Source organism: Phallusia mammillata, chromosome 2, assembly GCF_965637545.1.
Source record: "Phallusia mammillata chromosome 2, kaPhaMamm4.hap1.1, whole genome shotgun sequence".
In the NCBI taxonomy this organism is placed as follows: Eukaryota; Metazoa; Chordata; class Ascidiacea; order Phlebobranchia; family Ascidiidae; genus Phallusia; species Phallusia mammillata.
Window position 1 is genome coordinate 32593460 of NC_137253.1, and position 27578 is coordinate 32621037.

General features: G+C 37.3%; 2 protein-coding genes and 1 pseudogene across 4 annotated transcripts; all 3 read right to left on the reverse strand.

Moving 5' to 3' along the window:
• Nucleotides 1-565: 565 nt before the first annotated feature.
• On the reverse strand, nucleotides 566-9540 carry LOC145215663 (C4b-binding protein-like). 2 transcript variants are annotated; one of them, XM_080084406.1, is made up of 14 exons: nucleotides 8969-9540; nucleotides 8541-8596; nucleotides 8430-8480; nucleotides 6654-6765; nucleotides 5939-6009; nucleotides 5811-5867; nucleotides 5243-5356; nucleotides 4749-4931; nucleotides 4184-4366; nucleotides 3651-3833; nucleotides 2962-3144; nucleotides 2340-2516; nucleotides 1881-2075; nucleotides 566-1472 (listed from the first exon to the last, which is right to left on the reverse strand). In XM_080084406.1, the coding sequence occupies exons 1-14, from the start codon at nucleotides 9145-9147 to the stop codon at nucleotides 1282-1284; spliced, it is 1935 nt and encodes a 644-aa protein (XP_079940532.1). In that variant the 5' UTR covers nucleotides 9148-9540; the 3' UTR covers nucleotides 566-1281. The 2 variants fall into 2 exon arrangements, with proteins under 2 accessions (XP_079940532.1, XP_079940533.1); XM_080084407.1 differs by lacking the exons at nucleotides 6654-6765; nucleotides 8430-8480; nucleotides 8541-8596; nucleotides 8969-9540 and adding an exon at nucleotides 6536-6640.
• Nucleotides 9541-10212: 672 nt separating this feature from the next.
• On the reverse strand, nucleotides 10213-14527 carry LOC145215665 (P-selectin-like). The gene is made up of 11 exons (XM_080084409.1): nucleotides 14345-14527; nucleotides 14089-14144; nucleotides 13975-14016; nucleotides 13803-13911; nucleotides 13470-13540; nucleotides 13285-13341; nucleotides 12793-12906; nucleotides 12259-12438; nucleotides 11814-12017; nucleotides 10924-11049; nucleotides 10213-10374 (listed from the first exon to the last, which is right to left on the reverse strand). Exons 1-11 carry the CDS (start codon nucleotides 14470-14472, stop codon nucleotides 10367-10369), a joined length of 1095 nt encoding a protein of 364 aa, XP_079940535.1. The 5' UTR covers nucleotides 14473-14527; the 3' UTR covers nucleotides 10213-10366.
• A 1536-nt stretch (nucleotides 14528-16063) lies between these two features.
• On the reverse strand, nucleotides 16064-26889 carry LOC145215667 (C4b-binding protein-like; annotated as a pseudogene). The gene is made up of 14 exons (XR_013857341.1): nucleotides 26563-26889; nucleotides 26195-26250; nucleotides 25845-25902; nucleotides 25476-25592; nucleotides 24548-24618; nucleotides 24420-24476; nucleotides 23791-23904; nucleotides 23227-23409; nucleotides 20893-21075; nucleotides 20303-20485; nucleotides 18396-18569; nucleotides 17851-18012; nucleotides 17390-17584; nucleotides 16064-16981 (listed from the first exon to the last, which is right to left on the reverse strand). The product of XR_013857341.1 is annotated as a C4b-binding protein-like (transcript).
• Nucleotides 26890-27578: the final 689 nt, after the last annotated feature.

Below are 27578 nucleotides of genomic sequence, written 5' to 3' on the forward strand. Positions count from 1 at the left end.
TAAATCGCCCTTCAAGTCTGTGAATAGTGTTCCTATTATTTAACTGGTATGAAGATAAATTGTTTGAATGACAGCAATTTCTCGCGCAGATCATTTCATCTTTTGCCCGAGGGCGAAACTATAAACTTCCGTGTCTTGTCACCAGCGTTCGCCATACAGGGGATTCACCACCGTACAAGTCAGGCAAAGGCTGGCACAAAACCTTTCCTACATGAATGGTACTGGGATAGAAGTTGTTTTGCACCAAATGATTTTGTGGATGTGGGGAAGACCTGTTTTGAACACGCTTTTTACAAAACAATTGCACAACTCAAATAGAATTGCGGACAAAATTTGTCACAAATCCGGTCCCACATCATGTAAAGTAGTTGCTGGCATTTAGTAATGTTACAATACTATTTTACGTATCTCTTCATTCAACCAAATAGTGTTGTGACAAAACAGACGAACTGAGAAGTACACAAAACCATAGTGACACGAAAGCGTTAAGTTTCTGAACCTGTTTTTCTAAATGTATGTGACGTTGCCTGTCTAACTCGTCACCCTCTGTTATGTAACAATCCAATGCAACTCCACGTGATTTATTGCATAGTGCGGGTTTGGTCGTGGTTTCCATGGATACTATGAGGGGAGAGCAAAGTATCCAGGTCGGTGGAGAAAGCGAGAGAAAGAGCGGCGAACATCAAGTTTCGATAATACAGTGCACAGAACGGCAAAGCGCGATAATAAAGTAACGCTGCCATTAACACGAGGTTACGAACAAACATCGTCAGCTGAAAACCATAAAACACAAATACACCTTTCCAACTTCCAATGTAAGCAAAAAAGTAAGGTTAGCAAGTAGAAAATGTAGTGGAATGTGTGAGATGCGAAACTAAACCAAGGCACGACGAGTAACGGGTAATTTTAGCTGAAATGTCGCGTTCACCTCTAAATGGCCTTTAACACGAGAACAGTATAATGTAGTGGAAGGTTTTATGTTTGTCAAGATAAGTGCTAGTTCAAAACCAACTTAACATGCAAATTTCCGGTAAATATTTCTATATGAAGGTTAACTGAATATTAATATTACGTCTTTCACATAACTTGAAAACATTTCAAGCCATAAAGTTAATAGCACTATAAAATATCTTATAAAAAGCTCTGGCATTAGAACCAAAGATATCCAGTATCAAAGGTGTGGTGTTAATTGTTATTGAAATCAGTGTCTAGTTTATGATAAACAAATGTCAGTTTGGCCTGGCTGAACATTAGAAAAATAATAGAAATGCAAAATACATTTCATAGCTCAACACAAATATCAGGGAATGTATTTGTCCATAGCCCATCAGCGCCACAAGTGTTTGATTCCACTTGACCAGGCTTCGGACCATTGTTACACTCGTATGTGATCACTTCGTTGACAAGGTGGAAAAGCTGCTGATCAGTTGATTGTACTGCACCCTGAATCACTGAAGGCGGTGGTGGGCAAACTGCAAAAAGGTTCGGATTACCCACAATATCATAAAGCCAACATTAAAACTAGAGAGATGGGTCTCATATTTGTGCAATTGTGCTATTATGTTGTCTTTTATCAAGGGAAATAAACTCTCGACTCAAGTCTGAATATAAGAGCGAACTATGGAAAGCAAAATACATTTGTCATCAGAGGTGAAATCTTACGCCTGACATTATAACCAGTGGTGGGATTCAGCCGGTTCACACCAGTTCTATAGATCCGTCTCATGGAATTTTATGAGATCAGCGAACCGGTTAGCTTTACCAGTTACTGTCAATGGACTTTTTGTAACAGAACTGGTTGAAAAATATGACTTTTGTGATAGAACCGACTGACAAAAAATTTGAATCCCACCACTGATTATAACACAAACCATTCTGACCTGTGGGGTTGCATGATGGCAAATCTTGTGGTGACCATGTGCCATCTTCTTGACATGTAAATACTGCAGTACCACCAATTGGAAGGGAGATTATTATACCGTTACAACATGAGTAAGTTACTGTAGTAAAAGGAGGGTATGATTCCAGGGCTGGTGAGTACGTTCCAAGTTCAATACCTTGGGGAGGGCCACAATCTGAAGAAAATAATGTCAAAAACTTCAATACGTTTGTGGTGTTCCTGGCAAAGTTTGCTTGATTTTATGTTTTTTAAGGTTGTAGTACTATTTGTTTGCCATTTTATCTACACAACCTGCTCGTTCACAGCAGGTTGTTCCTGTAACCTTGTAACCCATTCAGATATGAACAAACATGAATTTGTAACACAGTTTGAAACTTGCCAATACTACTTTTGAATGTAAGATAGAAATTGCATTCAAACTTTAAAAAGTAAGTTTTACCAATCGGCACACAGGAGGGCACTTGACTCCATGACCCAGTATTTCCACAAGTTATTGTTGGGTTTCCCTCAACTCGATATATTCCACTGCAAGAGTATGTTACAGTGGTGCTAGGAATGTAATCACCAATAACTGGACCAAAATTGCCATTAGCTATCGGCGGTGGCTCGTTGCATGCTGAAATATATACAAAGTTCTATAGTAGCAGTGCTTCAAATCTTGGAGTATGCAGTACAACATCTACAGAGGTTCAAAAAAATCACAAATTTGGAGAGTTTGAAAAGTACAATAAAATGTAAACAAAGTAAAACATCCGATAATTTAAAAAGTATTTTTATGATTCTGCAGAAGGTGAAACCATATCAAAGCAGACTTTTAAACAACCAGTTTAATTTTGCAAGCTTGTGGGATCTAATCCTGATTTTTTCTAAAAAAAACTTGATCACTAATGCATCAAATACATACAATTGCTTAAACCAAATTAAAATCACCAGGTTACAATACACCCAAACCATGCCTAGAGAAAATTTTAATCATGGTCAAGGAAATTTAATTAAAGCTGATTGAGAACTGCTAAAATTACTTTTCTAGCTTCTAATTGACACTGAACACAAAACCTTACTTAGTCTTTTACAAAATGGCATCTGTGTCCATGTTCGATCAGGTTGGCAAGTGACTATTCCTACACCAATCAGTGTGTGTGTTGTTGAGTCTGTGCAAGCATATGTGACAAACTCTCCAGGTTGATACATTGCCTGAAGTGGGTTGTAGCTTCCATCTGCAATGGATGGTGGCGCATTGCAAACTGTAAAATGAAATGATTCAATAATTAGTTTGTATAGTTTGTTTAAGGGCAACCATGACTGAATAAACAGAGCAGCAGTGATTGAATGTGATTTTAGCAGACTGGGGTCATATGTGCACAAAGGGCATAAAACTATGACAGCTAATAAAAATATTTACTTTGTAACACAATAATTTACAGGAGGAAAACTTACAAAACTAAAAGATTTTAAAAATAATACCCTTTCAACAAAAAATGCCATAATGCTTTGTACAATGATTTTCAAGTTCATGTAAAAGCATAGAGCCAATAAATGATAAGCTGTAGACAGTGCACACTGTTTCGACCTATAAGGTCTCATCAGTGCAGATGGTGACGAGAGATCGATTTTGTTAGTTAAACTTGTTCCATTATTTTGCCATTGACAGATTTTGAAGACACAAATTTACCAACAAGTTTTTTACCAAACAAATTTGGAAAAATTTGCCCCTGGTTGAGATTATGAACTACTGTAAAAGTTTTCTTACCAACGAGCTGACATATTTGTGTGTTGGGTGGATCCCATGTTTTGTCATCCTGGCAAGTTATTGTTGCCAATCCAAGCAGATTAAACTCTGAGGTGCAAGTGTAAGTGATCACAGACCCAGGGACATAACTGCCTAGAACAGGTGAAAAACTTCCAGCAGATATTGTGACGGGTTTGGGGCATTCTGTAATTAAAAAAAAACACAATACATGATGTACTTTACTGTTATCAATATCTGCTACTAACTGTTACAAAGCAGCATATAAACATGCAAGTTTGTTGTTTTACTACTGCATGTCAATTTTATGTTGATGAAGCAAAAATGACGACAAAATGTAATAGTTGAATTAAAACAAGTCAAACAATGTAGAAAAACAACAGCTAACATATTCTGTACACTGTATAATTTTACACAATTAATTACTAAGTTACAAGAAACATAAACAGTTATACCCAATATCAAAAATGGAACCAAGAAAAATACAATACATCCACATGTATAATTAATTCCTTATTAATGGAGAAACAATTTACCTTTCAGTAAACATTGTGGTGCTGTTGATTCGCTCCATTCACCAGAAAGTGAACATTGGTTATGAGGATTTCCAAACAAGTCATAGTTACTAGGACAGGAATATGTGATTCTTGTACCAGGAATATAATCTGCTGCGTTGGGAGTAAAAGAACCAAATTCCAATGAAGGAGGAGCACCACATCCTGCAAGATTGAAACTTGAACTTTACACTTTCTTCTGTTTTTATTACAGACACATAATCTCAAAAACTTTTGAACATTTGTGACTACATGGACGACACCATGACAAGAGACCAAGAAGAAGGCAAGGACTACAGTACAAAAAAAAACACTAGTTAAACATGCAGTGAATGCCACATCTCTAGTGCAGATAATTCGATGCTGCTTGAACCAACAGAATTTGAAAGAAATTAATGACAATGTCTAAACACTAAGTGGATGACACTTTAGATTTATGTATTTTGTACTTGTAAATAAAAAAAATGCTACAGCAAAATTAGGTATTTGCTGCCAACGCTTGTTTGTATTTGGGCAGCCACAAATTCATAATTGTTACAAATCTTACTGTTGAAGCGACAAGATGGAGCTATTGTTTGCGACCATGTTCCACCGGGCTGACATTCATTTGTTGCGTCGCCTGACAGAGAATAACTGCTGTCACATTTGTATGTGATGCTGATGGGTGGTTGGTAAGTTGCTTGGATGGGTTCAAAACTGCCGAATGTGATTGGGGGTGGTGGACCGCATTCTGTGCAAAAAAAGTTCAAAAGCAGTTACCCAAAAATGATTTGAAAGGACTAGTTTGTTACTTTATGTCAAAAGGTTAAACTTAATCTCGGATAAGTAAAAAAAAATCATGTAAAAAATGATTGAATTGCCTATGAATCAGATTAGCAGCTCCAATGATGGAGGCAGTGCTCTGGCAAAGAGAATAAAACTAGAAAGGTGACTTTCTAATAAACTTCCATTTTAGATATCTGACAAAATTGTTAGTCCTAGTGACATAATGAAGAGTTTGTATCTGAAATTGCTGTTTACCATCAAATACATTCTGCCTACCTCTGTAACAAAGTGGACCCACAGTTCCAGCAGGACATGTGCAAGTAAAACTGTTGATTCCGTTGTTGCAACTTCCTCCGTTGAAACAGGGGTTTGATGCACACTCATCAACATCTGTAATAAGGGGTGAAATATGTTGTAACACTGTTAACCTGAACCTTTAGCACTGTTAACCTGGGCATTTCACCTCAATTAGGAGCACATAGTAGATTTAAAAAAACACTTTCAACTTTCATACATCTAACATGTTTATAATGTAGATCCAATTTGATTGGGCTGTAAAAAGGCAAACAGTGATTGCCAGTTTAAGCCATGATGTTAATGGTTTTGATCTATATAAAGTTGGTGTTTTGAATTTAATTGGAAGTTTTGTTTTATTGTCTACTGAACCCAAAACTGTAGCTTAATATTAGTCTCATTAAATGCAGAAAGTAGTTTTCTTGATTACCAACAAAATTACTGGACCAGAATTGTTTGTGGTACAAATTTGGCTTTAAATAGTTATAGGATTTAAATTGAACTATTTATGTCATGGTACATTTCAATATATTTTTTTTATATGACTCACCTTCACATTTCGGTGGATTTATGTAACCTGGAGGGCATTGCGTCCTCAAGCGAATAACTAAAAGCAGAGTGATAAATAAAGTTTGCTGCAACCAAATGTTTCTCATTGAATGTTAGACAACAACTCACCATTATACTTGGATTGGTAACACTTTCTAGTTTCTGCATCCCAGCAACATCTCCATCTGTCACATGTTGATCTGGATTAAAATCACAGAAGATAAATATTACACAACTACGCTAAAATGTATAGGTGTAGCTACAGTGCCTTTAGTCATTATCTACCGATAGTGGCATCCACCATTTTGGGCCCCATAAAGTTGAACGGCCTTTTTTCAATTTGGTGATTGTTCAGTGCAACTGTGTCATGTGTTTTTTGACCAAGAGAAATTTCTTCAACTCATGTAGCATGTAAACATAATCACAAAATGTAACATACTAGAAAGACATTAAAAACCAGGATAAATCACAATTAGTCAATAAAAAGGCTTCGACAAAATTAAGTACACCCCCTTGAAATCTAGCTTTTAGGTTATGCATACTATATACTTTTTTAAGTTTAAAACTTGTTTAAAAACAAACAAGATTGTGTTTTGTTTATGTTTTGTTCACATAAATATTTCTTTGATTTTCAAATGCACATTTTTAAATCACATTGGTTTGATTTCGTTGGGAAAAACAAAACATAATCTGCACTGAAATCTTTATCAGTAGGATACAACATACTTTATAGCTTCGCAAGTCGCAACATGATAACTTGGAACTTTGTAAAGCAAAAGAAAATCACAAAACCCCATTTGTAAGGTAACATATTTTCGCCAAACATTAAAGTAAATTTGTTTACTTGTCTGGCAGCGGAAATGTCGGTCCACATTGATTTTGTTCGGTCGTCGTGTTGCAAGCTTCTCTGTGAACCAAACTTCCTGGGTAGTTCGGTTCGCCACCAAAAGGAAGACCTGAAACAAAACACGGCTTTTGTCAAAAGCTGCAATTCCAAATATATATTTACATAATTAGTTACGCTATTTACGGTTTTAAATAATTTGGGCAAAAAAATCAGAGCCAGTATATGTGTGTAAAGCATGACCACGTTTCGACGGGTGACACTAAAACGCTGAATGGGCGGGACGTCGCGGAAACCGCTCAATATCGGGTAAATTGCTGACGGTTATAGTATATGAATCAAAAAATGTCCCTGCCTAAAACTTATTCAACTATTTCCTGACATTAGGCAAAAATGCTATGGCGGGACGTCGCGGGAGATGGCGGGACGTTTCGGGCGCGGAATGTAGTGTTCGGCGGAATTTTTTTAAATGATTTTCTATTATAAAACCTTATCCCAACCTTAATAGCTCCAGCCGTCAGCAATTTAACCCGATATTTAGCGGTTTTCACGACGTCCCGCCATCTCCCGCGACGTCCCGCCCTCCATTCCGCCCGTCCCGCCCATTCAGCGTTTTAGTGTCACCCCGTTTCGACAAGTGCTTTTGTCATCATCAGGTGTCATGTAATACACACATACACTCTGATTTTTTGGCTTAGACCAGTGGTTCTCAAAGTATGGGTCGCGCAGGGTCAAAAAATGGGTCGCGCTACGGTAATTCAATTCTGCCCAAACGAACTATTACTGAATTAAGTAAACACAAACGAATTTATTTAATGCAGTAATATGGTCACCACACTCGACCACGTTGTGCAGTAAATAGAACCAATCATCACCACATACAGAATATAGCCTTCCAAATTTACTGTTACGCACATGGCGATTGTAACGTCATAGCACGGGAAGTAATAGGACAAGTTAATCATGCTAAACTGAACCTGGAGATGTAACAGTTAGCGTGTGAGGATGAGTAAGTATTCGTACAAGGACAAATTTTTGGATTTGGGATTCACTATCAATAATCATGGTGCTGTAAAGCCGCAATGTGTGCTGTAAAGCCACAATGTGTGCTGTGTTATGCAGTGTTGTCCAACGAACCAAGCTCGTTTAAAGAGCTCGTTCAGCCTGCAGCCATTTTCACATGGCCACAATCCTATGCGGCATTAACGGTGGACTCGAAATTGCAGTCCGTCTCGTTATCCAACATCACAGTTAAAAGTCGAATCACAGACCTTTCACTGAATATAAAGTATCAAGTGGTCTCCCGAATGAAAAATAGAGCCGCGCATTGAAGATGTAATGAAGGAAAATTTCGGTTTCATCAATCACATTAAATAAATAAACCATTTGTATGTAATCAATCATTGTTTCATAGAACTGTGTAGTACAAATGGTTGTCTGTGTCTATCATTTCATGCATATCAGAAAAATACTGTTTTTGAGGTTTGGGTCGTGAGATGTTCATAAAACTCAGATTTGGGTCGCGGTCAAAAAAGTTTGAGAACCACTGGCTTAGACTATACTTAAGTAGTTGTGATAAATATACTCCGAATTTTAGTTGTCAGCTTAAAACACAGTTATATATTTTTTCTTTAGCACCTCGTTGGCGGGAAATTGACAAAGTACACATTGAAATCATATTGAATTATCATTGTTTTGCACAATTTTTGCTGCGATCATTCACTTATATCTTTAATATTTCGACTTAAAGTACGTATAGTTTAAAATACTTCTCACCTCGAAGGTTGCTGTTAACCGTTGGATGGAACACAAACTGCATAGTTGGTACTGTAAGCATAAAAGATAACATATCGGTATTTGACTAGATCGTTTATGTGATTAACTTACCCCTTTGAAAGCAACGAATCTGTGAAAACCTTGGGAAACGATCATAACAGCAGTTCCTACAAGACAAAAAGTTTGTGCTTCAAACTATGTTTTGGATTAACTTACCGTATTTATTCAATTGTAATTTTATTCAATTTGTAATTGTAAGCCACAGCCTATATCGTTTTTTACCCAACGGTTAGTGCTGCTTATAATTGAGGGCGGCTTTATTTATGCTTTTAATGTCATGCCGCTGTGTTTCAACCGCACTGTATTTTAACAGAAAATGCGTTTAATTGCCTTTAACATGTGTATATACTATATAACTTACACTAGTATCTAAACATGACAGCATGAGTCTTACAGTCGAGTAGCCTAAAAGTACGGTGCGTTATTTGTCGACCAAACTAACCAAAACTACCACCTTCGCAAAAAAACGTAGGGCCTACCTGGATTCGCATTGTCGTCTGGTCGCAGCTGGAAATCTGCATGGTTTTCTTGAGTTTAACGAAACAAAACAAGTTCCAGGCTGCTGTTGGTGCGACAAAGTTATTAGGCTTGCGAAAACAGCTAACGTGAAAGTTGGAGCTGCAAACCGCATCCTTGTGTTTTCGTCGTTTCGTGGCATCTTTCCATTAGCTGTGGTTCAAACTGCTTCGAAAAACGCTAGGCTAACTGCGAAATATTGCCGAAAAGAAACAAACTGCTGTATAAACTGATAAAAACGGACACCATGAGCAATTTTCCAGGGTTGCGTAATTATTATCAAGCTAGGAATAAAACATAAATAACGTTTTTAACAATAACTTACAGCCTGTTTGTTTTACGTCGATTCTACCTTTCAACCCCAACCTTACTCAACGAAAATCTATAGGCTACATTTGCAGTCACCTGGCCAAACAGAACCACGTAATATTAAACAGCAATTTTGACACGAGAAAATTTTGCAGCCCCGTTCTGTTTAACTTTGCTTTTGCTTCGGGGCATGCGGATGATAACAAGTTCGCACCAGACTCACAGGAACACCCAAAACCCGACATTCTTTCTCTCAATTCACACCAAATTCAATCAAATTAAAGATATAAATCATTTGCCTTGAACCTTAAGCCAAAGACTGTGTTTGTAGAAACAAATAAAGTCCTGTGTTCTGAAACTGTTGCAAAATACAATAAAGTAAAAATAGGTTACAAAATGTGTTGTTTTGCTAAGGGCAATTTATGGATCCAATTTCATTTAACCACAATCGACTTTGAAAGACAAGACCGGTTTGTAACGACAGCTGTTATAGGAGAAGGGCTACAGGTGGCTCAGAGACAAAAACAACAACACCAGTACGGTAAAAAGGGGGTGGAACGGCAGCCCCTGGCTAGCATGCTAATATTGGCACTGAAATGTTTTTTTTTTCATGACACGCCAAATGATTTGTGTGTTTATATTAAAGTACTCGTCAACATAATTTAACCTGTTACATTTTTGCTTTTGGTTCTTCATCTTTCAATAAATCTGTCTGATTTCTGTTTACTAATGATATCAGCTGGCACACACTACTATTACACAAAAAATGTTGGCACGCAAAGTCATTACCACATGAAAATAATTGGCACGCGTCACCTAAAAGGTTGCCGACGCCTCGCTTAATGAGTTGAAACTGTTTCCTCCCTCTAAGAATGAATGCAGAGAAATATCGAACGTGTCTAAGAAGTGCGTATTTATTTACAACACATAAAATCAATACTTCAATACATATGTGTGCAAGGGTGCGTTAACAGCCAGCTTACAAAAAGTATGAGTGAACACAGTTTGAAAGAATGACTCGTCAACAACTTGGGGACTTTAACGACCTTCGGTTATGGTGCTGAAAATACAAACAGGGTTAAAATAATTTTGCTGACACAGCACAATGTTGGGAAATATCAAAAATTTGCAAGTCATGCAGCGATCAACTTAAATCTCGGGATTAGGCATTGCAGTTGTGTAATGTTGGAAACGACTCTTTCATTTCATGTTCGGGTAATGTATTTGTTTGTTATTCGAGCTCCTTGAGGGGGCAAATCCCACCCCCAGAAAAGTGCTTTTTACCCTTTTATGGGCGCATCGGGTTTTTGTTTAACTCTACCAGTTTGCAAACCTTATGGAAATGTAATGTAAGGTAATGCATTCAAAAGTTTTGGATGTCATGAGAGGCACTTTATTTTATTTTTATGTTTATGTTTTTGATGTGGTTCGTACCCAGGACGCTCCCGGAGACGAATCCCGATCAAGGTTTTTTATGTCTGGATATGAGTCAGGCGCGCCGGACCATTCAGCCAATTTTTTGAGTTTGGGTGTAGGAACACTGCCCTACAGGGGGTTGTTTTACATTAGACTGCAACCAGTAACCAAGTGCATAACATAAAAAACTTACGAATACTGCATGTTGGTCCGGTGGCAGCTGAGGTACAAACGCACTCGAAGAAAGGTGGCGCTGGCTTGTGGAGACAAGTTCCTCCGTTGAGACAGGGAAAACTCAGACAGGCCGTATTAGTGGGACCTGTTGTTTGGATAGCATATGTTAAGACATTAAACGAGTAAAAAGAAAAGAATCCAACACTTAAAAACAGTTATCTATCTGTTTTTAGGTGTTGGATCCATCTACAAAAAAATTTTGGATGGATAAATTTTCTGCAAAAATTTATTCATTCACAAAAACAATGGTTTTGAGTTTTCGAACCTTGCGTCCCTATTTATTTGACTGGATAGGGGTTGGCAAAAAACTTTGATATTTAAGGGTTCAGCGTGCTTAACTTGGGTATAAGTACTGTAGAATAGAGTCTGTAAAAACCAAACATCCTCTTAATGCCAAATCACCCCTGTTATTGTGAGCAAAGTGATGTATTTGGCACACGAAAAGTTTCCAGACATTTTACGTTAGATAACGGATCTACAGAAAAAAATACCCCTGGGTTTGTTATCAGCAAAACATGAGTGAGGTTTAATGTTACGGGAACAGAGAGATCCGTGTTTTATCAAACTTTTTGAAAGATGGTTAACTTGGGTATAAAATATACTGGTGAAAACATCTTTAAAACCAAAAGTCCTTGCAGTGCAAAAATACCACTGTAACGGCGAGTAAAATAATAGATTTGGTGCACGAAAACGTTCAAAACCTTTTGCATTGAACAATATACCTTAGTGTAACGAAGCAATGCTCCCGGGTTAGTTATATTAATGAAAACAGGAGTGAGTTAATGTTAGGAAAACAAAATGTGTTTTACACAAGTTATGCAATTGATGAGAGAGATAGAGGAAACCTACTGATGAGGGTGCATCCTGCTGGCTCCGGAGGATCCCAGACGCCCATCAGAGACGGAAGACCAGGATCAATGCACTTGATAGAAGTGCTGCTTCCGAACAACGAGAAACCACCGTCACAAAAATAGTTAACAACTTCGCCAAGTAAGTACTGGAAGTCAATCGGCGCGAAGCCTCCGTCGGTGACTGGCCGAAGGGGCGGACAAGCTACAGAAAGGTTAGATATCTATAGTGTATGCATGAAGTTTCTATTGTTATTGCACAATGTGCTGTTCAACTAGAAAAGCTATAATGAAAGACATAATGAAACATAAACGAACAGTAGAGACAGTATTTTGTTTCTATTTATTACAAAATATAACACAAATTTTAAAAAGTCTTTTCCAGGATATATTTTTCTGAAGTAGCAGTCCGGTATGAAATCTAAAGGGGAGAGTTGGCCACTTACGTAATTGCACACACGCTGGAGAAGCCACAGGGTTCCAATTTCCCCTTTCACAAACTTGCTGTGCCGGACCGAACATTCTATGGTAGGGATCACAAACAAAGGTCACCACATCTCCGTCGTCGTACCAAGGATTTTTATCAGGAGTAACGGTCAAGTGTGCTTTACCAGGACTTATGCATTCTATAAATAGAAATATTTAGCTATCAGACATTAGTAACATTTAGTTGTTTCTTTAAATCACCAAACACTTCTCGCACAAAACGGTTACATATACGAAACCAATTACAAACGTTCCAACAATATTTAATATAAACTGAGCTAGTACATGTGCACATGCTATACCCAAAATCAACACTAGCAACAACAGCAAAAAAATGACCAATGTTGCTCACAATGGTCTTCAGTGTAACTAGTGAGCTAACGTAAACTCAGCAGACTCGTGGGCAACTAAAGGCTACATTATTTAAGAGGTTTCAAACATAAAGATTCAATAGTAAAATTCCGACGGGTAGAAGAAGAGCAAAATGTACTTACGAGCTATCTCGCAATTAACACTGTAATAACCCGGGGCGCATTCACATTCGTATCCTGTAGCAGTGTCCTTGCATACAGCCCCGTTTAAACACGGGGAATGCCTGCATTTTGCCACTGTGAAAAGAGGTGACAAATGTTAGCAATGACAAATGGCAAACGTTGCAAAACAGGATTTGTATCACAGTGATCGGAATACATTGGCATGTTGGGGTTGCAATGGTATGTGGTAAAATTACTTGCCAATCCAGAAGCAACACATTATGTACATTTCACATATTCTTTTACTAATCTGGGTTTCTATAGATAACGATTTGTCGCTGTTTACGAGCATTTCTTGTTTTTGAAACAAAGTCTGGTCTGCAATAAAACCCTAAGCCAAACCGGTCTGTAGCGCAAAAAGTTAGCCAACCCTTTTTACAGCGTTTGGATAGTCCAGTCTAAACTAAACTTTTACATTTTTAAGACAAAATACAACAACACTTTTGTACTCACATTCACATCCCGGTGGGTTTATGTAGCCTGGTGGACAATCCTTGCGCAATCTGACAACTAAAATATGACAAATTTCGGTATTTACATTGCTCTGTTTGTGTCCTACGATGCAACAGAAGTTTGGTGTTGGTGTTTTTGCTGTTAGTTTTATAGGCAGTGATGTTTCATCACTGGGGTACAATTACTGTTATAGAGAGACTTGTGGCAAAACTTTTTTTCTTCGTCCCAGCAGCACCCCCATCGTAGGCAATCAGACCTTGGGTAAAAAATAATTTGTGAAACATTTTTATGAAATAAGTATTTGTATTTTCGTGTCATGTCCAATACACACTAAACCGGTTTCATTTATTAACTTCAAATCCAGGCGTATTCTTAAAACTAATTTATCGCCCCAACGTAAGATTTTCAACAGATCGAAAAGGAAACCAAACTTTTGGGAAAAGTCGGTCGTAGACTTTTTTAAATTAATAAATAACAACTATTTCATTCAGGCGCTGGCCTGTGAGATTTTGACTCACTCTGTTTTAGCGTTGAATCTTCTATCGCACTTTATATTTCGGATGAAGGGAAAGCAACCCCTCTTTAATTGGTTGCCGGGGTAACCGGGTTCCCCGCCGAAACTGAGACCTGGAAAAGTATTGAAAACAATAAAGCACTCGGAAATAGTTTATTCCGTTTTACTTAAATTACCTGGACCAGCTGTTGCTGTAAACGAGAACGAGGGAGATTTCGCTATGAAAAAAAGATACAAAAACACGTTACATACACTTTTATGTTTTAAGAACATATTACAAACATACTGACCGACTCGCACGCATTTTCTGCCAGGATTTGTCTCTGTTTCGTCATAACAGCACCCCCTGTGTTAAATCAAAAGGCAAAGTGTGTTACATCACAATGAGGTATCAGCAAACTACATCAACATTTTTAACACATTTTCGAATATATTATTAATACAAATATACTCCAAACTTTAACGCTATTTTGAATTAAAGTAAACTTTTAAGTAATATTTAAAGTCAAGCTGTTTAATCTTCAAATAACTTATTTGCAATAATACCTGGCTTCGCAACTGAACTTGTCCAAATTTCCGCAACTTCGTCTACTGGAACCTTTATTTCCGCAATCGGTTTGCGCTTGTGACGTCACAAACCATACACAGACAACCAAGCATATCAATTTACACATGTCTTTGTGACAAACATCTGCTGGGTGTCTGTGTGAGATATAAAACAAACGTAACTCATAAATAAACTGCTGTTACCGGGTGTTATACAACAACGAACAACAACTTATTGACAAACCAACTAGTATGTCTTGGGCATAAAGCAGGAACACAAAAATCTGTACTTATATTAGACATTTATACCGAGAAAAACAACTAGCTCCCTTCCACAAGAAACCGCAGTTGGTTCTAAACCAGTTAATTTCTCCACCAGTTATTAACATTACGCCGACGGCCACAACGGCACCGGTATTTTTACGTACTACCAACCCGCCCTGAAGTAATGACATTGATTACTATTTTACGCCACGTTGATTTAATTATAAGGCAAGTCTAAAATTCGATGTGAGGTGATGTGGAAATTAATCGTTTAAAATGGGGAACTTTGTTTTCCGTGCAACGCTACAGAATGTTATGTTCAACAGCGATAAGTAACTGTCAGTCAACGTAACAACGACCACGTAAAATTAACAACACCCGTGAACGTTGTTTTGGAGAAAGTGGCCACTGCTGTTTCCGATATGTTGTTCGGTGTAGGTATTTTTTACCAAAATACTTAAAAAATTTCGAACAATGTTTTGATTGTTACACTACTATTTCAGTCAGACGCTTTCCAGTAAAATTATTTTTGAATCAAATAAGTTGAGCCTTTTTTAAAAGACTTCATGGTTATAACATCGCGATGTTGTTAACTTTCAAAATTGTTGACAAACTTCTCCAAACAAATTAATCCTAAACAACTGCCACAGTTTTGATGTTGGTCTTTGTTCGACAGGACGAAATGCGTTAATTTGATGCAAAGTAAAAATAATCAAGTATTTTTAAACCTTATTAAAAACATAACTGCCAGAGTACTTGTTTACATAGAATACATTATACAGACGTGTTCTACAGCTCGATTGACTGCACTGATGATGACAACAGTGATTGTTGAAACGTCTGCATGATGTATTCTATATAAACAAGTTCTCTGGAAGTTATGTTTTCGATTAAATCGCCCTTCAAGTCCGTGAATAGTGTTCCTATTATTTAACTGGTATGAAGATAAATTGTTTGAATGACAGCAATTTCTCGCGCAGATCATTTCATCTTTTGCCCGAGGGCGAAACTATAAACTTCCGTGTCTTGTCACCAGCGTTCGCCATACAGGGGATTCACCACCGTACAAGTCAGGCAAAGGCTGGCACAAAACCTTTCCTACATGAATGGTACTGGGATAGAAGTTGTTTTGCACCTAATGATTTTGTGGATGTGGGGAAGACCTGTTTTGAATGGGCTTTTTACAAAACAATTGCACAACTCAAATAGAATTGCGGACAAAATTGTCACAAATCCGGTCCCACATCATGTAAAGTAGTTGCTGGCATTTAGTAATGTTACAATACTATTTTACGTATCTCTTCATTCAACCAAATAGTGTTGTGACAAAACAGACGAACTGAGAAGTACACAAAACCATAGTGACACGAAAGCGTTAAGTTTCTGAACCTGTTTTTCTAAATGTATGTGACGTTGCCTGTCTAACTCGTCACCCTCTGTTATGTAACAATCCAATGCAACTCCACGTGATTTATTGCATAGTGCGGGTTTGGTCGTGGTTTCCATGGATACTATGAGGGGAGAGCAAAGTATCCAGGTCGGTGGAGAAAGCGAGAGAAAGAGCGGCGAACATCAAGTTTCGATAATACAGTGCGCAGAACGGCAAAGCGCGATAATAAAGTAACGCTGCCATTAACACGAGGTTACGAACAAACATCGTCAGCTGAAAACCATAAAACACAAATACACCTTTCCAACTTCCAATGTAAGCAAAAAAGTAAGGTTAGCAAGTAGAAAATGTAGTGGAATGTGTGAGATGCGAAACTAAACCAAGGCACGACGAGTAACGGGTAATTTTAGCTGAAATGTCGCGTTCACCTCTAAATGGCCTTTAACACGAGAACAGTATAATGTAGTGGAAGGTTTTATGTTTGTCAAGATAAGTGCTAGTTCAAAACCAACTTAACATGCAAATTTCCGGTAAATATTTCTATATGAAGGTTAACTGAATATTAATATTACGTCTTTCACATAACTTGAAAACATTTCAAGCCATAAAGTTAATAGCACTATAAAAGTACTATAAAACATATTATAAAAAGCTCTGGCATTAGAACCAAAGATATCCAGTATCAAAGGTGTGGTGTTAATTGTTATTGAAATCAGTGTCTAGTTTATGATAAACAAATGTCAGTTTGGCCTGGCTGAACATTAGAAAAATAATAGAAATGCAAAATACATTTCATAGCTCAACACAAATATCAGGGAATGTATTTGTCCATAGCCCATCAGCGCCACAAGTGTTTGATTCCACTTGACCAGGCTTCGGACCATTGTTACACTCGTATGTGATCACTTCGTTGACAAGGTGGAAAAGCTGCTGATCAGTTGATTGTACTGCACCCTGAATCACTGAAGGCGGTGGTGGGCAAACTGCAAAAAGGTTCGGATTACCCACAATATCATAAAGCCAACATTAAAACTAGAGAGATGGGTCTCATATTTGTGCAATTGTGCTATTATGTTGTCTTTTATCAAGGGAAATAAACTCTCGACTCAAGTCTGAATATAAGAGCGAACTATGGAAAGCAAAATACATTTGTCATCAGAGGTGAAATCTTACGCCTGACATTATAACCAGTGGTGGGATTCAGCCGGTTCACACCAGTTCTATAGATCCGTCTCATGGAATTTTATGAGATCAGCGAACCGGTTAGCTTTACCAGTTACTGTCAATGGACTTTTTGTAACAGAACTGGTTGAAAAATATGACTTTTGTGATAGAACCGACTGACAAAAAATTTGAATCCCACCACTGATTATAACACAAACCATTCTGACCTGTGGGGTTGCATGATGGCAAATCTTGTGGTGACCATGTGCCATCTTCTTGACATGTAAATACTGCAGTACCACCAATTGGAAGGGAGATTATTATACCGTTACAACATGAGTAAGTTACTGTAGTAAAAGGAGGGTATGATTCCAGGGCTGGTGTGTACGTTCTAAGTTCAATACCTTGGGGAGGGCCACAATCTGAAGAAAATAATGTCAAAAACTTCCATATGTTTTTTGTGGCAAAGTTTGCTTGATTTTGTTTTTTTATGGTTTTAGTTCTATTTGTTTCCTGTTTTATCTATATGTCTTGCTTGTTAACAGCAGGTTGTTCCTGTAAACTTGCAACACATAATTATTGGTTTGTTTTAATGTAAATTTGCTTTGTAACACAGCTCGGAACTTTACAACATTACTCTTGAATATAAGATAGAAATTGCATTCAAACTTTAAAAAGTAAGTTTTACCAATTGGCACACAGGAAGGTACTTGACTCCATGAAGTTATTGTTGGGTTTCCCTTAACTCGATATATTCCACTGCAAGAGTATGTTACAGTGGTGCTAGGAATGTAATCACCAATAACTGGACCAAAATTGCCATTAGCTATCGGCGGTGGCTCGTTGCATGCTGAAATATATACAAAGTTCTATAGTAGCAGTGCTTCAAATCTTGGAGTATGCAGTACAACATCTACAGAACCTCCGATAATTTAAACAGTATTTTTATGATTCTGCAGAAGGTGAAAGCCTATCAAAGCAGACTTTTAAACAACCAGTTTAATTTTGCAAGCTTGTGGGATCTAATCTTGGCTTTTTCTAAAAAACTTGATCACTAATGCATCAAATACATACAATTGCTTAAACCAAATTAAAATCACCAGGTTACAATACACCCAAAACATGCCTATAGAGAATTTTAATCATTGTCACAAAAAAATGTAATTAAAACTGATTGAGAGCTGCCTATGTTACTCTTCTAGCTTATAACTGACACTGAACACAAAACCTTACTTAGTCTTTTACAAAATGGCATCTGTGTCCATGTTCGATCAGTGACTATTCCTACACCAATCAGTGTGTGTGTTGTTGAGTCTGTGCACGCATATGTGACAAACTCTCCAGGTTGATACATTGCCTGAAGTGGGTTGTAGCTTCCATCTGCAATGGATGGTGGCGCATTGCAAACTGTAAAATGAAATGATTCAATAATTAGTTTGTTTGAGGGCAACCATGACTGAATAAACAGAGCAGTAGTGATTAAATGTGATTTTAGCAGACTGGGGATCAGCATAGTTTCCACGTTGGAAACATGTTTCCATATTTTCCCATTGACAGATTTTAAAGACAAGAATTTACCAACAAGTTTCTTTACTAGGGATGAGCCGACTTGAGCCAGAACCCGAGTACTTGGTACCAATCATCGCTGTTTTTAAAGCTTAGTGCTCGGCCGAGCATTTGCACAAACTGACCCGAGCATTAAACTTGCATATTCATGCCCTGCTAAGATACGAAACTAGTGTTCGAAAGGGTATCCAACAAAAATGACTGTTGTTTCAAATGCGTTGGATTGTAGAAAATGTGTACTTATGGGGTCTGTACAGCTTAATACACCGCTGGTGACGAAGGGGCAACGGAAAAGCTATAAAACTAGTGTGGAATTGGGAATGTCCGTGATAGGACAATGCACCAAGCGTGCTCAAATAAACAGAACATGTACGGGTTTGGCCCATCCCTATTCTTTACCACACAAATTTGACCTGAATAAAAGTATACTTTTCGTATTTACCTGCAAACAATTTCACTTTTACAACTAGAAAGGTGGCTTTCTGATATATTTCCAATTTATATATTCTATGCGATATTTACCAATTTACTATACACATCATTTGATCTACATATATGATTGTTTTTGCAAGCAAAAACAGATGGGTCCCCACACGCGCGTTTGTGCGGATTTAACGTCCTGGTTATTTTTAGATTCTTAAGAAAAAACTTAACCAACTTTAGCAATAACCCAGCTTTAAAAGTTTTGTCCGTATTCTTTTTGCATCATTATTGTCATATAATTACAAAAAAACAGTACATAAGAACGGGAAAAATACTTTTAGTTTAATCTCATGCTTTGACCTTGATATTGTTGTTCAAGGTCAGTTTTTAACACAATTTTCCACAACTGAAAATGTGCTTGATACTTAATTAAACGACATAGCATAGCTGCGCAAAAACAGCTGATTTCTCATCACCGAAACGACTGTCTCGTAAAACGTCTGTCCGGACGTCTAGCTGAGAAATCCCGCTGCATTCACCCGCCTTAATCGTGAACAAGTGAATTACTCCCTTGAGAGTTGACACTTCTATCTGACTGACAGTGTACACATATTATGGGCTGTAAAAGTAACTATTTGGCCGATTAAGGCAAAATTTTAAGTACTGAACGAATAACCTACTGCAAACAATTGTTTAACATTTCAGCACATTAGGGCTTGTATTTTTGGCCTAAAACTTATTATTTGGGGGTTTAAGGGGTAAAATGGGTGACTCCAATAAAAAGTTACAAATTTTTTTAGAAGACCTTACATTGCACCAACCAACAAACCAAACTCTCAGATTATGTACTTTAGTCAGTACAGCCGTTTTTAAATTTTTTTTGGGGGGGGGGGGGGCTGTGGGTGAACCACTGGGTCGTTTGGGGTCGAACTTCAGGAGGATCAAATTTGGAACAATAACTAACATCTGTGCAAATTTGAATAAATTTAAAGCACTCTTTCTTGACCAAACACGTTTAACAAACCAGTGTTAGACAGAAAAAAGAAAAAAAGATACGGACAAAAACAATATGTGTCCCCTTCATAGAAGGGGACCCATAACAAGTGGAAAAATTGCCCCTGGTTGTGATTATGTACTAAACGTTTTCTTACCAACAAGCTGACATATTTGTGTGTTGGGTGGATCCCATGTTTTGTCATCCTGGCAAGTTATTGTTGCCAATCCAAGCAGGTCAAACTCTGAGGTGCAAGTGTAAGTTATCACAGACCCAGGGACATAACTGCCTAGAACAGGTGAAAAACTTCCAGCAGATATTGTGATGGGTTCAGGGCATTCTGCAAATTAATAAACAATGCATAATGTACTTTAAAGTCATTAATATCTGCTATTAATTGTTACAAAGCAGCATATTAACATGCAAGTTTGTTATTTTACTATTGCAAGTCATTTTTTTGTGCTACGTGTGGAAAAATCGTGCAACATCAATTTATTAAGCAAAAACCACAATAAAATGTAATGAATAGATGCACTGTATACTTAAAATATAAAACTGAAAATGAAACAAGTCAAACAACATTGCAAAACAATAACTAACATATTCTGTTCACGGCTGTATTGTTTTGCACAATTAATTAGTAAGTTACAAAGAAACATAAAAAACTAGTAAAACCTAATATCAAAAACCCAGATAAACACAACACACATGCATGCATATTGCCTTAACATTGCAGAAACAATTTACCTTTCAGTAAGCACTGTGGTGCTGTTGATTCGCTTCATTCACCAGAAAGTGAACATTGGTTACGAGGATTTCCAAACAAGTCATAGTTACTAGGACAGGAATATGTGATTCTTGTACCAGGAATATAATCTGCTGCGTTGGGAGTAAAAGAACCAAACTCCAATGAAGGAGGAGCACCGCATCCTGCAAGATTGAAATTTGAACTTTACATTTTCTTCTGTTTTTATTACAGACACATAATCTCAAAAACTTTTGAACATTTGTGACTACATGGACCAGGGCTTCCCAAACTGGGGGTCGCGACCCCGGAAGGGGTCGCTTAACAAACTTGAGGGGTCGCAGAGACCTGTATTAATTTTGCAGAAAGTACTCCATACACTGGCGCAAAGTACGAGGGTGTGGGGTGCCGCACACCCCCGCCCTTGACCTTTGTATAACGTCACAATTTCATCTTTGTTCAAGTTCCATCGGTTTTAAAACGTTTCCAGCTAAGCGCAAAGGCGCTTATAGTGACGACATTGATTTGACAGACATCGGTTGAAACGCAATAATTGCAATTGTTTTGAAATACACGGGCATTTTAATGCAACATAAACATGACATATATAGTTATAGACCAGGGATGGCGAACCTTTTTATTGAGTGGGTCAAACATGAGATCAGAATTCGGAAAGAAAACAAAGTGGGTCACATATTTTATTGTATGTCAATGTCAATGCTGAGAAGCTTGTTGCTGCATCTTCTCTGCAAGTCTTGCAATCCTAGGTAGTTTTCAGTTTAATACACGCAGCAGTCATATCTGAGCTAAGACTATTCCTGGACCTTAATTTTATGAAATTCATGTGTGAAAACAAGGATTCGCATGAATATGTGGAACCGAACAGCGTCAACAAAGTTACAACAAATCGTTTCAAGTTGTCTGTTAAATAAACATGTCTGTTGCCTCTCAATTGACTCAACAATCTGTATTTTAAAACAATGATCAATCTGGCAAAATTTAACTGTTGTGTTGCTTTTTAATCTTAGGAAATCTGGTAACCCTGCCTATAGCAATCAGTACAAATTTTTGAAACTACAAGTGGGTCACTGGAACTCATTTGGTGGGTCACTTTGTGACCCGCGGGTCAGTGGTTCGCCATCTCTGTTATAGACTAACGTTTAAGTATTGTTTGGCGCAATAACTTTCTCTAATAAAAATAGGTAATAAATTTACGATTTTCAAGCAGTGTTTAATATCCGTTTGCAAAGCACTGCAACGGCCTAAACTTGGTCCAAGGTGACCTCAGTTTAGGCGTCAACGATACATGATTTGCTTCTGCTTTTATTTTCCGCCCTAACAAATTACTTAAACCCTACTAAAAAATCGTTGTTAAAATTGCTGATTCGGCAAATCGTTCTTTACAAACGTGCGTATGTTCTCGATGCACAGCAAACGTCCAAACCATACGAAGAAATTGTGACAAGTGCCTATTTGCAAAACAAATGTGACAGAAACTAAAGGCTAAAAGGTATCGGTGTTTGGACGTGTAAAGTACGAGACTCCGAGTACCAGTAGGTTGTTTTATTTTTCGCTCGAATTAGGCGTTTCAATAAATACAACAAACGTATTTTTTGCATTGTTTATCTTTATCATATTATCCGTGAAGGGTCGCGGAAAATTTAAATAGATTAAAAGGGGTCGCGATCAAAAAAGTTTGGGAAGCCCTGACATGGACGACCCCATGACAAGAGACCAAGAAGAAGGCAAGGACTACAGTACAAAAAAATACTAGTTAAACATGCAGTAAATGCCTTCTTCCCTAGTGCAGATAATTCGATGCTGCTTGAACCAACAGAATTTGAAAGAAATTAATGACTAAACCAGCCACGAGTTGTGTTCCGGGGGGCCATGGGCATATATTCACAAGAAACACCCACTAAAAGTCATTTTCACTTTAACTTTATTCCCGAATTTAATCGACAATTTCACATACTATTTGTTTATAGTGAGGTAATCATGCTCATTTACTCTATTAGACCTGTTTAAGGCCAAAATTAATACCGCATTCCAACGCGAGATTACTATCTACATTTTAAGGGGGCCACAGGTCCTGCAAGGTAACTTGAAGGGGGCCACAAGGCCAAAATGTTACTTTAAGGGGGCCATGGTCCAGGAAAGGTGGGGAACCACAGGTCTAAACACTAAGTGGATGACACTTTAGATTTATGTATTTTGTACTTGTAAATAAAAAATTGCTACAGCAAAATTAGGTATTTGCTGCCAACGCTTGTTTGTATTTGGGCAGCCACAAATTCAGAATTATAACAATTATATATAATTGTTACAAATCTTACTGTTGAAGCGACAAGATGGAGCTATTGTTTGCGACCATGTTCCACCGGGCTGACATTCATTTGTTGCGTCGCCTGATAGAGAATAACTGCTGTCACATTTGTATGTGATGCTGATGGGTGGTTGGTAAGTTGCTTGGATTGGTTCAAAACTGCCGAATGTGATTGGGGGTGGTGGACCGCATTCTGTGCAAAAAAAGTTCAAAAGTAGTTACCCAAAAAAAAGGACTAGTTTGTTACTTTATGTCAAAAAGTTAAACTAAATCTCGGATCAGTCAAAAAAATCATGTAAAAAATGATTGAATTGCCTATGAATCAGATTGGCAGCACCAATGATGGAGGCATTGCTCTGTCAAAAAGAATAAAACTGGAAAAGTGGCTTTCTAATAAACTTCCATTTTAGATATCTGACAAAATTTGAAGCACTCTTTCTTGACCTAACATGTATAACATTTCATTGAAGGGGTTCATTGAAGGGGACCCATATTAAAGGTTTGTTAATCCCAGTGACATAATGAAGAGTTTGTATCAGAAATTGCTGTTTACCATAAAATACATTCTGCCTACCTCTGTAACACAGCGGACCCACAGTTCCAGCAGGACACGTGCAAGTAAAACTGTTGATTCCATTATTGCAACTTCCCCCATTGAAACAGGGGTTTGATGCACACTCATCAACATCTGTAATGATCAAGACATGAAACATGTTGTAACGCTGTTAACCTGGACCTTTATGTAAATATTGTAACACTGTTAACCTGGACCTTTAGGCACCCCAGTGCAACATTCTAACTAAAATTAGGAGCACATAGGAGATTAAAAAAAAACACTTTCAACATTCATACATCTAACATGCTTATACTATGGATCCAATTTAATTAGACTGTATTATAGTTAAAGAGGCAAACAGTGATCGTCAGTTAAATGGTTTTTGATGTTGATGGTTTTGATCCATCCATTCTTAAAGTTGTCATTTTTAATTTAATTGGAAATTCTGTTTTATTGTCTACTGAACCCCAAACTGTAGCATATAATTAATTTCATTGATTGCAGAAAATAGTCTTATTGATTGCAAAAAAATACTGAATCAGAATTGTTTGTGATACACAATTTGGCTTTAAATAGTTGTATGATTTAAATCATGATATTTATGTCATGGTACATTTCATAAATATATTTTCCTTCATAGGTCTCACCTTCACATTTAGGTGGATTGATGTAACCTGGAGGGCATTGTGTCCTCAAGCGAATAACTGAAAGCAGAGTGATAAGTAAAGTTTGCTGCACCCAAATGCTTCTCGTTAAATGTTAGACAACAACTCACCATTATACTTGGATTGGTAACACTTTCTAGTTTCGGCATCCCAGCAACACCTCCATCTGTCACATGTTGATCTGGATTAAAAACACAGAAGATAAATATTACACACGAAATTGATGTTACACAACTATGCAGAAATTTACGGTGTAGCTGCAGTGTGTTTAGTCTTATCTGCCAGTTATGCCATCCACTATTTTGCACTCCATAACGTTGCACAGCTATTTTCGACTAGGCGATTGTTCAGTGCAACTGTGTTATGTGTTTTTTCACCAGGAGAAATTAAACTCAACTCATGTAACAAATTTAAACGTAACAAACAAAATGTAAGATACAAGAAAGATACATTTAAAACAGGCTAATCACAATTAATCAATAAAAAGGTTTTTAACAAAATTAATTATGCCCCTTGTAATCCAGCATTTATGTCATGCAAATTATATACTTTTTGCTGCATGTTAACCCAATTTTAACCCTCATTCGACAAAACAAGGTTGCATTTTGTTTATTTTTTGTTCACATAAATATTTCTTTGAATTTTGAATGCACATTTTTAATTCACTCTGGTTTGATTTTATTACTTTGGGAAAGACAAAACATAATTAGCAATGAAATGCCTATCATGCTGAAATTTTAGATACTATTATTTCATAATACATCTTTCTGTTGTTACATTGTGTATATAACTATTTGCCCATATCTGTTAGTTACGTTTACAACTGTACCCAACAGAACGTATATCGACGTATATTCTTTACATGCATACAAGTTTTGAACCCCAAATAAATTTAAAAGTTGGAGCAAAGAAATAATATCGGTATATAATTAAAATGTAAACTGCACAAACAGAAAGTAAAAATAATATAAGCCGCGGCTTACAATCGAGTAAATACGGTAATATATTTTAGCCAAACATAAAAGTAATTTTGTTTACTTGTCTGGCAACGGAAATGTCGGTCCACATTGCTTTCGCTCGGTTGCTCCGTTGCAAGCTTCTCTGTGAACCAAACTTCCCGGGTAGTTAGGTTCTCCCCCGAACCGAAAGGAAGACCTGAAACACAAAACGAATTTATCCAAATGCTGCAAATCTATACTTTTATTGTTGTGATAAAAAACTCCGAATTTTAGTTGTCAGCTTAAAATGCTGTTTTATTTTTTCTTTAAGAGATCGTTGGCGGGAAATTGACAAAATAAACGTAGAAATCATATTAAATTTTCATTTTTTTGCAAGATTTTTGCTGCGATCGTTCACTTAAGACTTTAATGTTTCGTTTGTCGTTAAACAGGTGTAGTTTAAAAATACTTCTTACCTCGAAGGTTGCTGTTAACCGTTGGATGGAACACAAACTGCATAGTTGGCACTGAAAGCATAAAAGATAACAGATCGGTATTTGACTAGATTGTTTGTTTAGGCTACATCAGTGGTTCAAGCACTTTTTTTATTGCGACGCCTCTGGAAAAGTTTTTTGGATTTGCGACGCCCCAGCAAATAAACGTTTATGAGGAAACTTATTATTAAAGTTGTGTTTATTGATACAACAACAAAAAGCTACGTAACGGAACTATTCTGCGACGCCCTTAGAAAATTGAAACGACGCACCAGGGCGTCGCGACGCACAGTTTGAGAACTACTGGGCTACATGATTAACTTACCCCTTTGAAAGCAACGAATCTGTGAAAACCTTGGGAAACGATCATAACAGCAGTTCCTACAAGACACAAAGTTTGTACTTCAAAAGCTATATTTTTGATTAACTTACCGTATTTATTCGATTGTAAGCCATAGCCTAATATCGTTTTTTACGGTTAGTGCTGCTCATAATTGGGGGCGGCTTTATTTATGCTTTTAATGTCAAGCCGCTGTTTTCAACCGCACTGTACTTTAATAGAAAATGCGTTTCATTAGCATATCTTTAACATGTGTATATAATTTACATTAATATCTAAACATGACAGCATGAGGCTTACACTCGAGTAGCCTATTTGTCGAACAAACTTACCAAAACTTCGCAAAAATCTACCTGAATTCGCATTGTCGTCTGGTAGCAGCTGGAAATCTGCATGGTTTTCTAGAGTTCAACGAAACAAAACAAGTTCCAGGCTGCTGTTGGTGCGACAAAGTTATTAAGCTCGCGAAAACAGTAAAGGTGAAGGTTTGAGCTACAAACCGCTTCTGTCTGTTTTCGGCGTTTCGTGACATTTTTCTATTAGCTGTGGTTCAAACTGCTTCGAAAAACGCTGGTCTAATTGCAAAATATTCCCAAAATGAAACAAACTGCTATATAAACTGATAAAAACTGCACCAAAAGCGTTTTTCCAGGGTTGCGTAATTATCAAGAAGCTAGAAATAAAACATAAATAACGTTCTTTAAAAACAAAAACTTGTTTGTTTTACGTTGTTGCTACATTTCAACCCAAACTTTACACAAACAATTCTGTAGGCTACACTTGCAATCATCTGTGCGAGCAATAAAGCATGAGCCACGTAATATTAAACAGCAATTTTGACACGAGAAAATTTTGCAGCCCTGTTCTGTTTAACTTTGCTTTTGCTTCGGGGCATGCGGATGATAACAAGATTCGCACCAGGCTCACAGGAACACCGATAACACGACATTTTTTACGGCCAATTTACACCAAATTCAATCAATATGAAGATATATCTGTCATTTGCATTGAACATTAAGCCAAAGACTATATGTTTGTGGAAACAAATAAAGCTTCATATATTCTGAAATCGTTACAAAAATGCGATAAATTGGGCTACAATGTGTTTTGTTTTGCTAGGGGCAATTTATGGATTCAATTTCATTTAACCATAATTGGCAAGGAAGACAAGACCGGTTTGTAACGACAGCTGTTAATAGGAGAAAGGCTACAAAGTGGTTAGTGGAAATAAACACTAGTGCGGTAAAATCGTGTATTCGTTTAATGCAGAGGCCGGCAACCCCTGGCACTCGTGCATATATTGGCACTGGAGGTGATGTTTCATGACACGCCAAACAATTTGCGTGTTTAGGCCAAAAATCAAGTACTC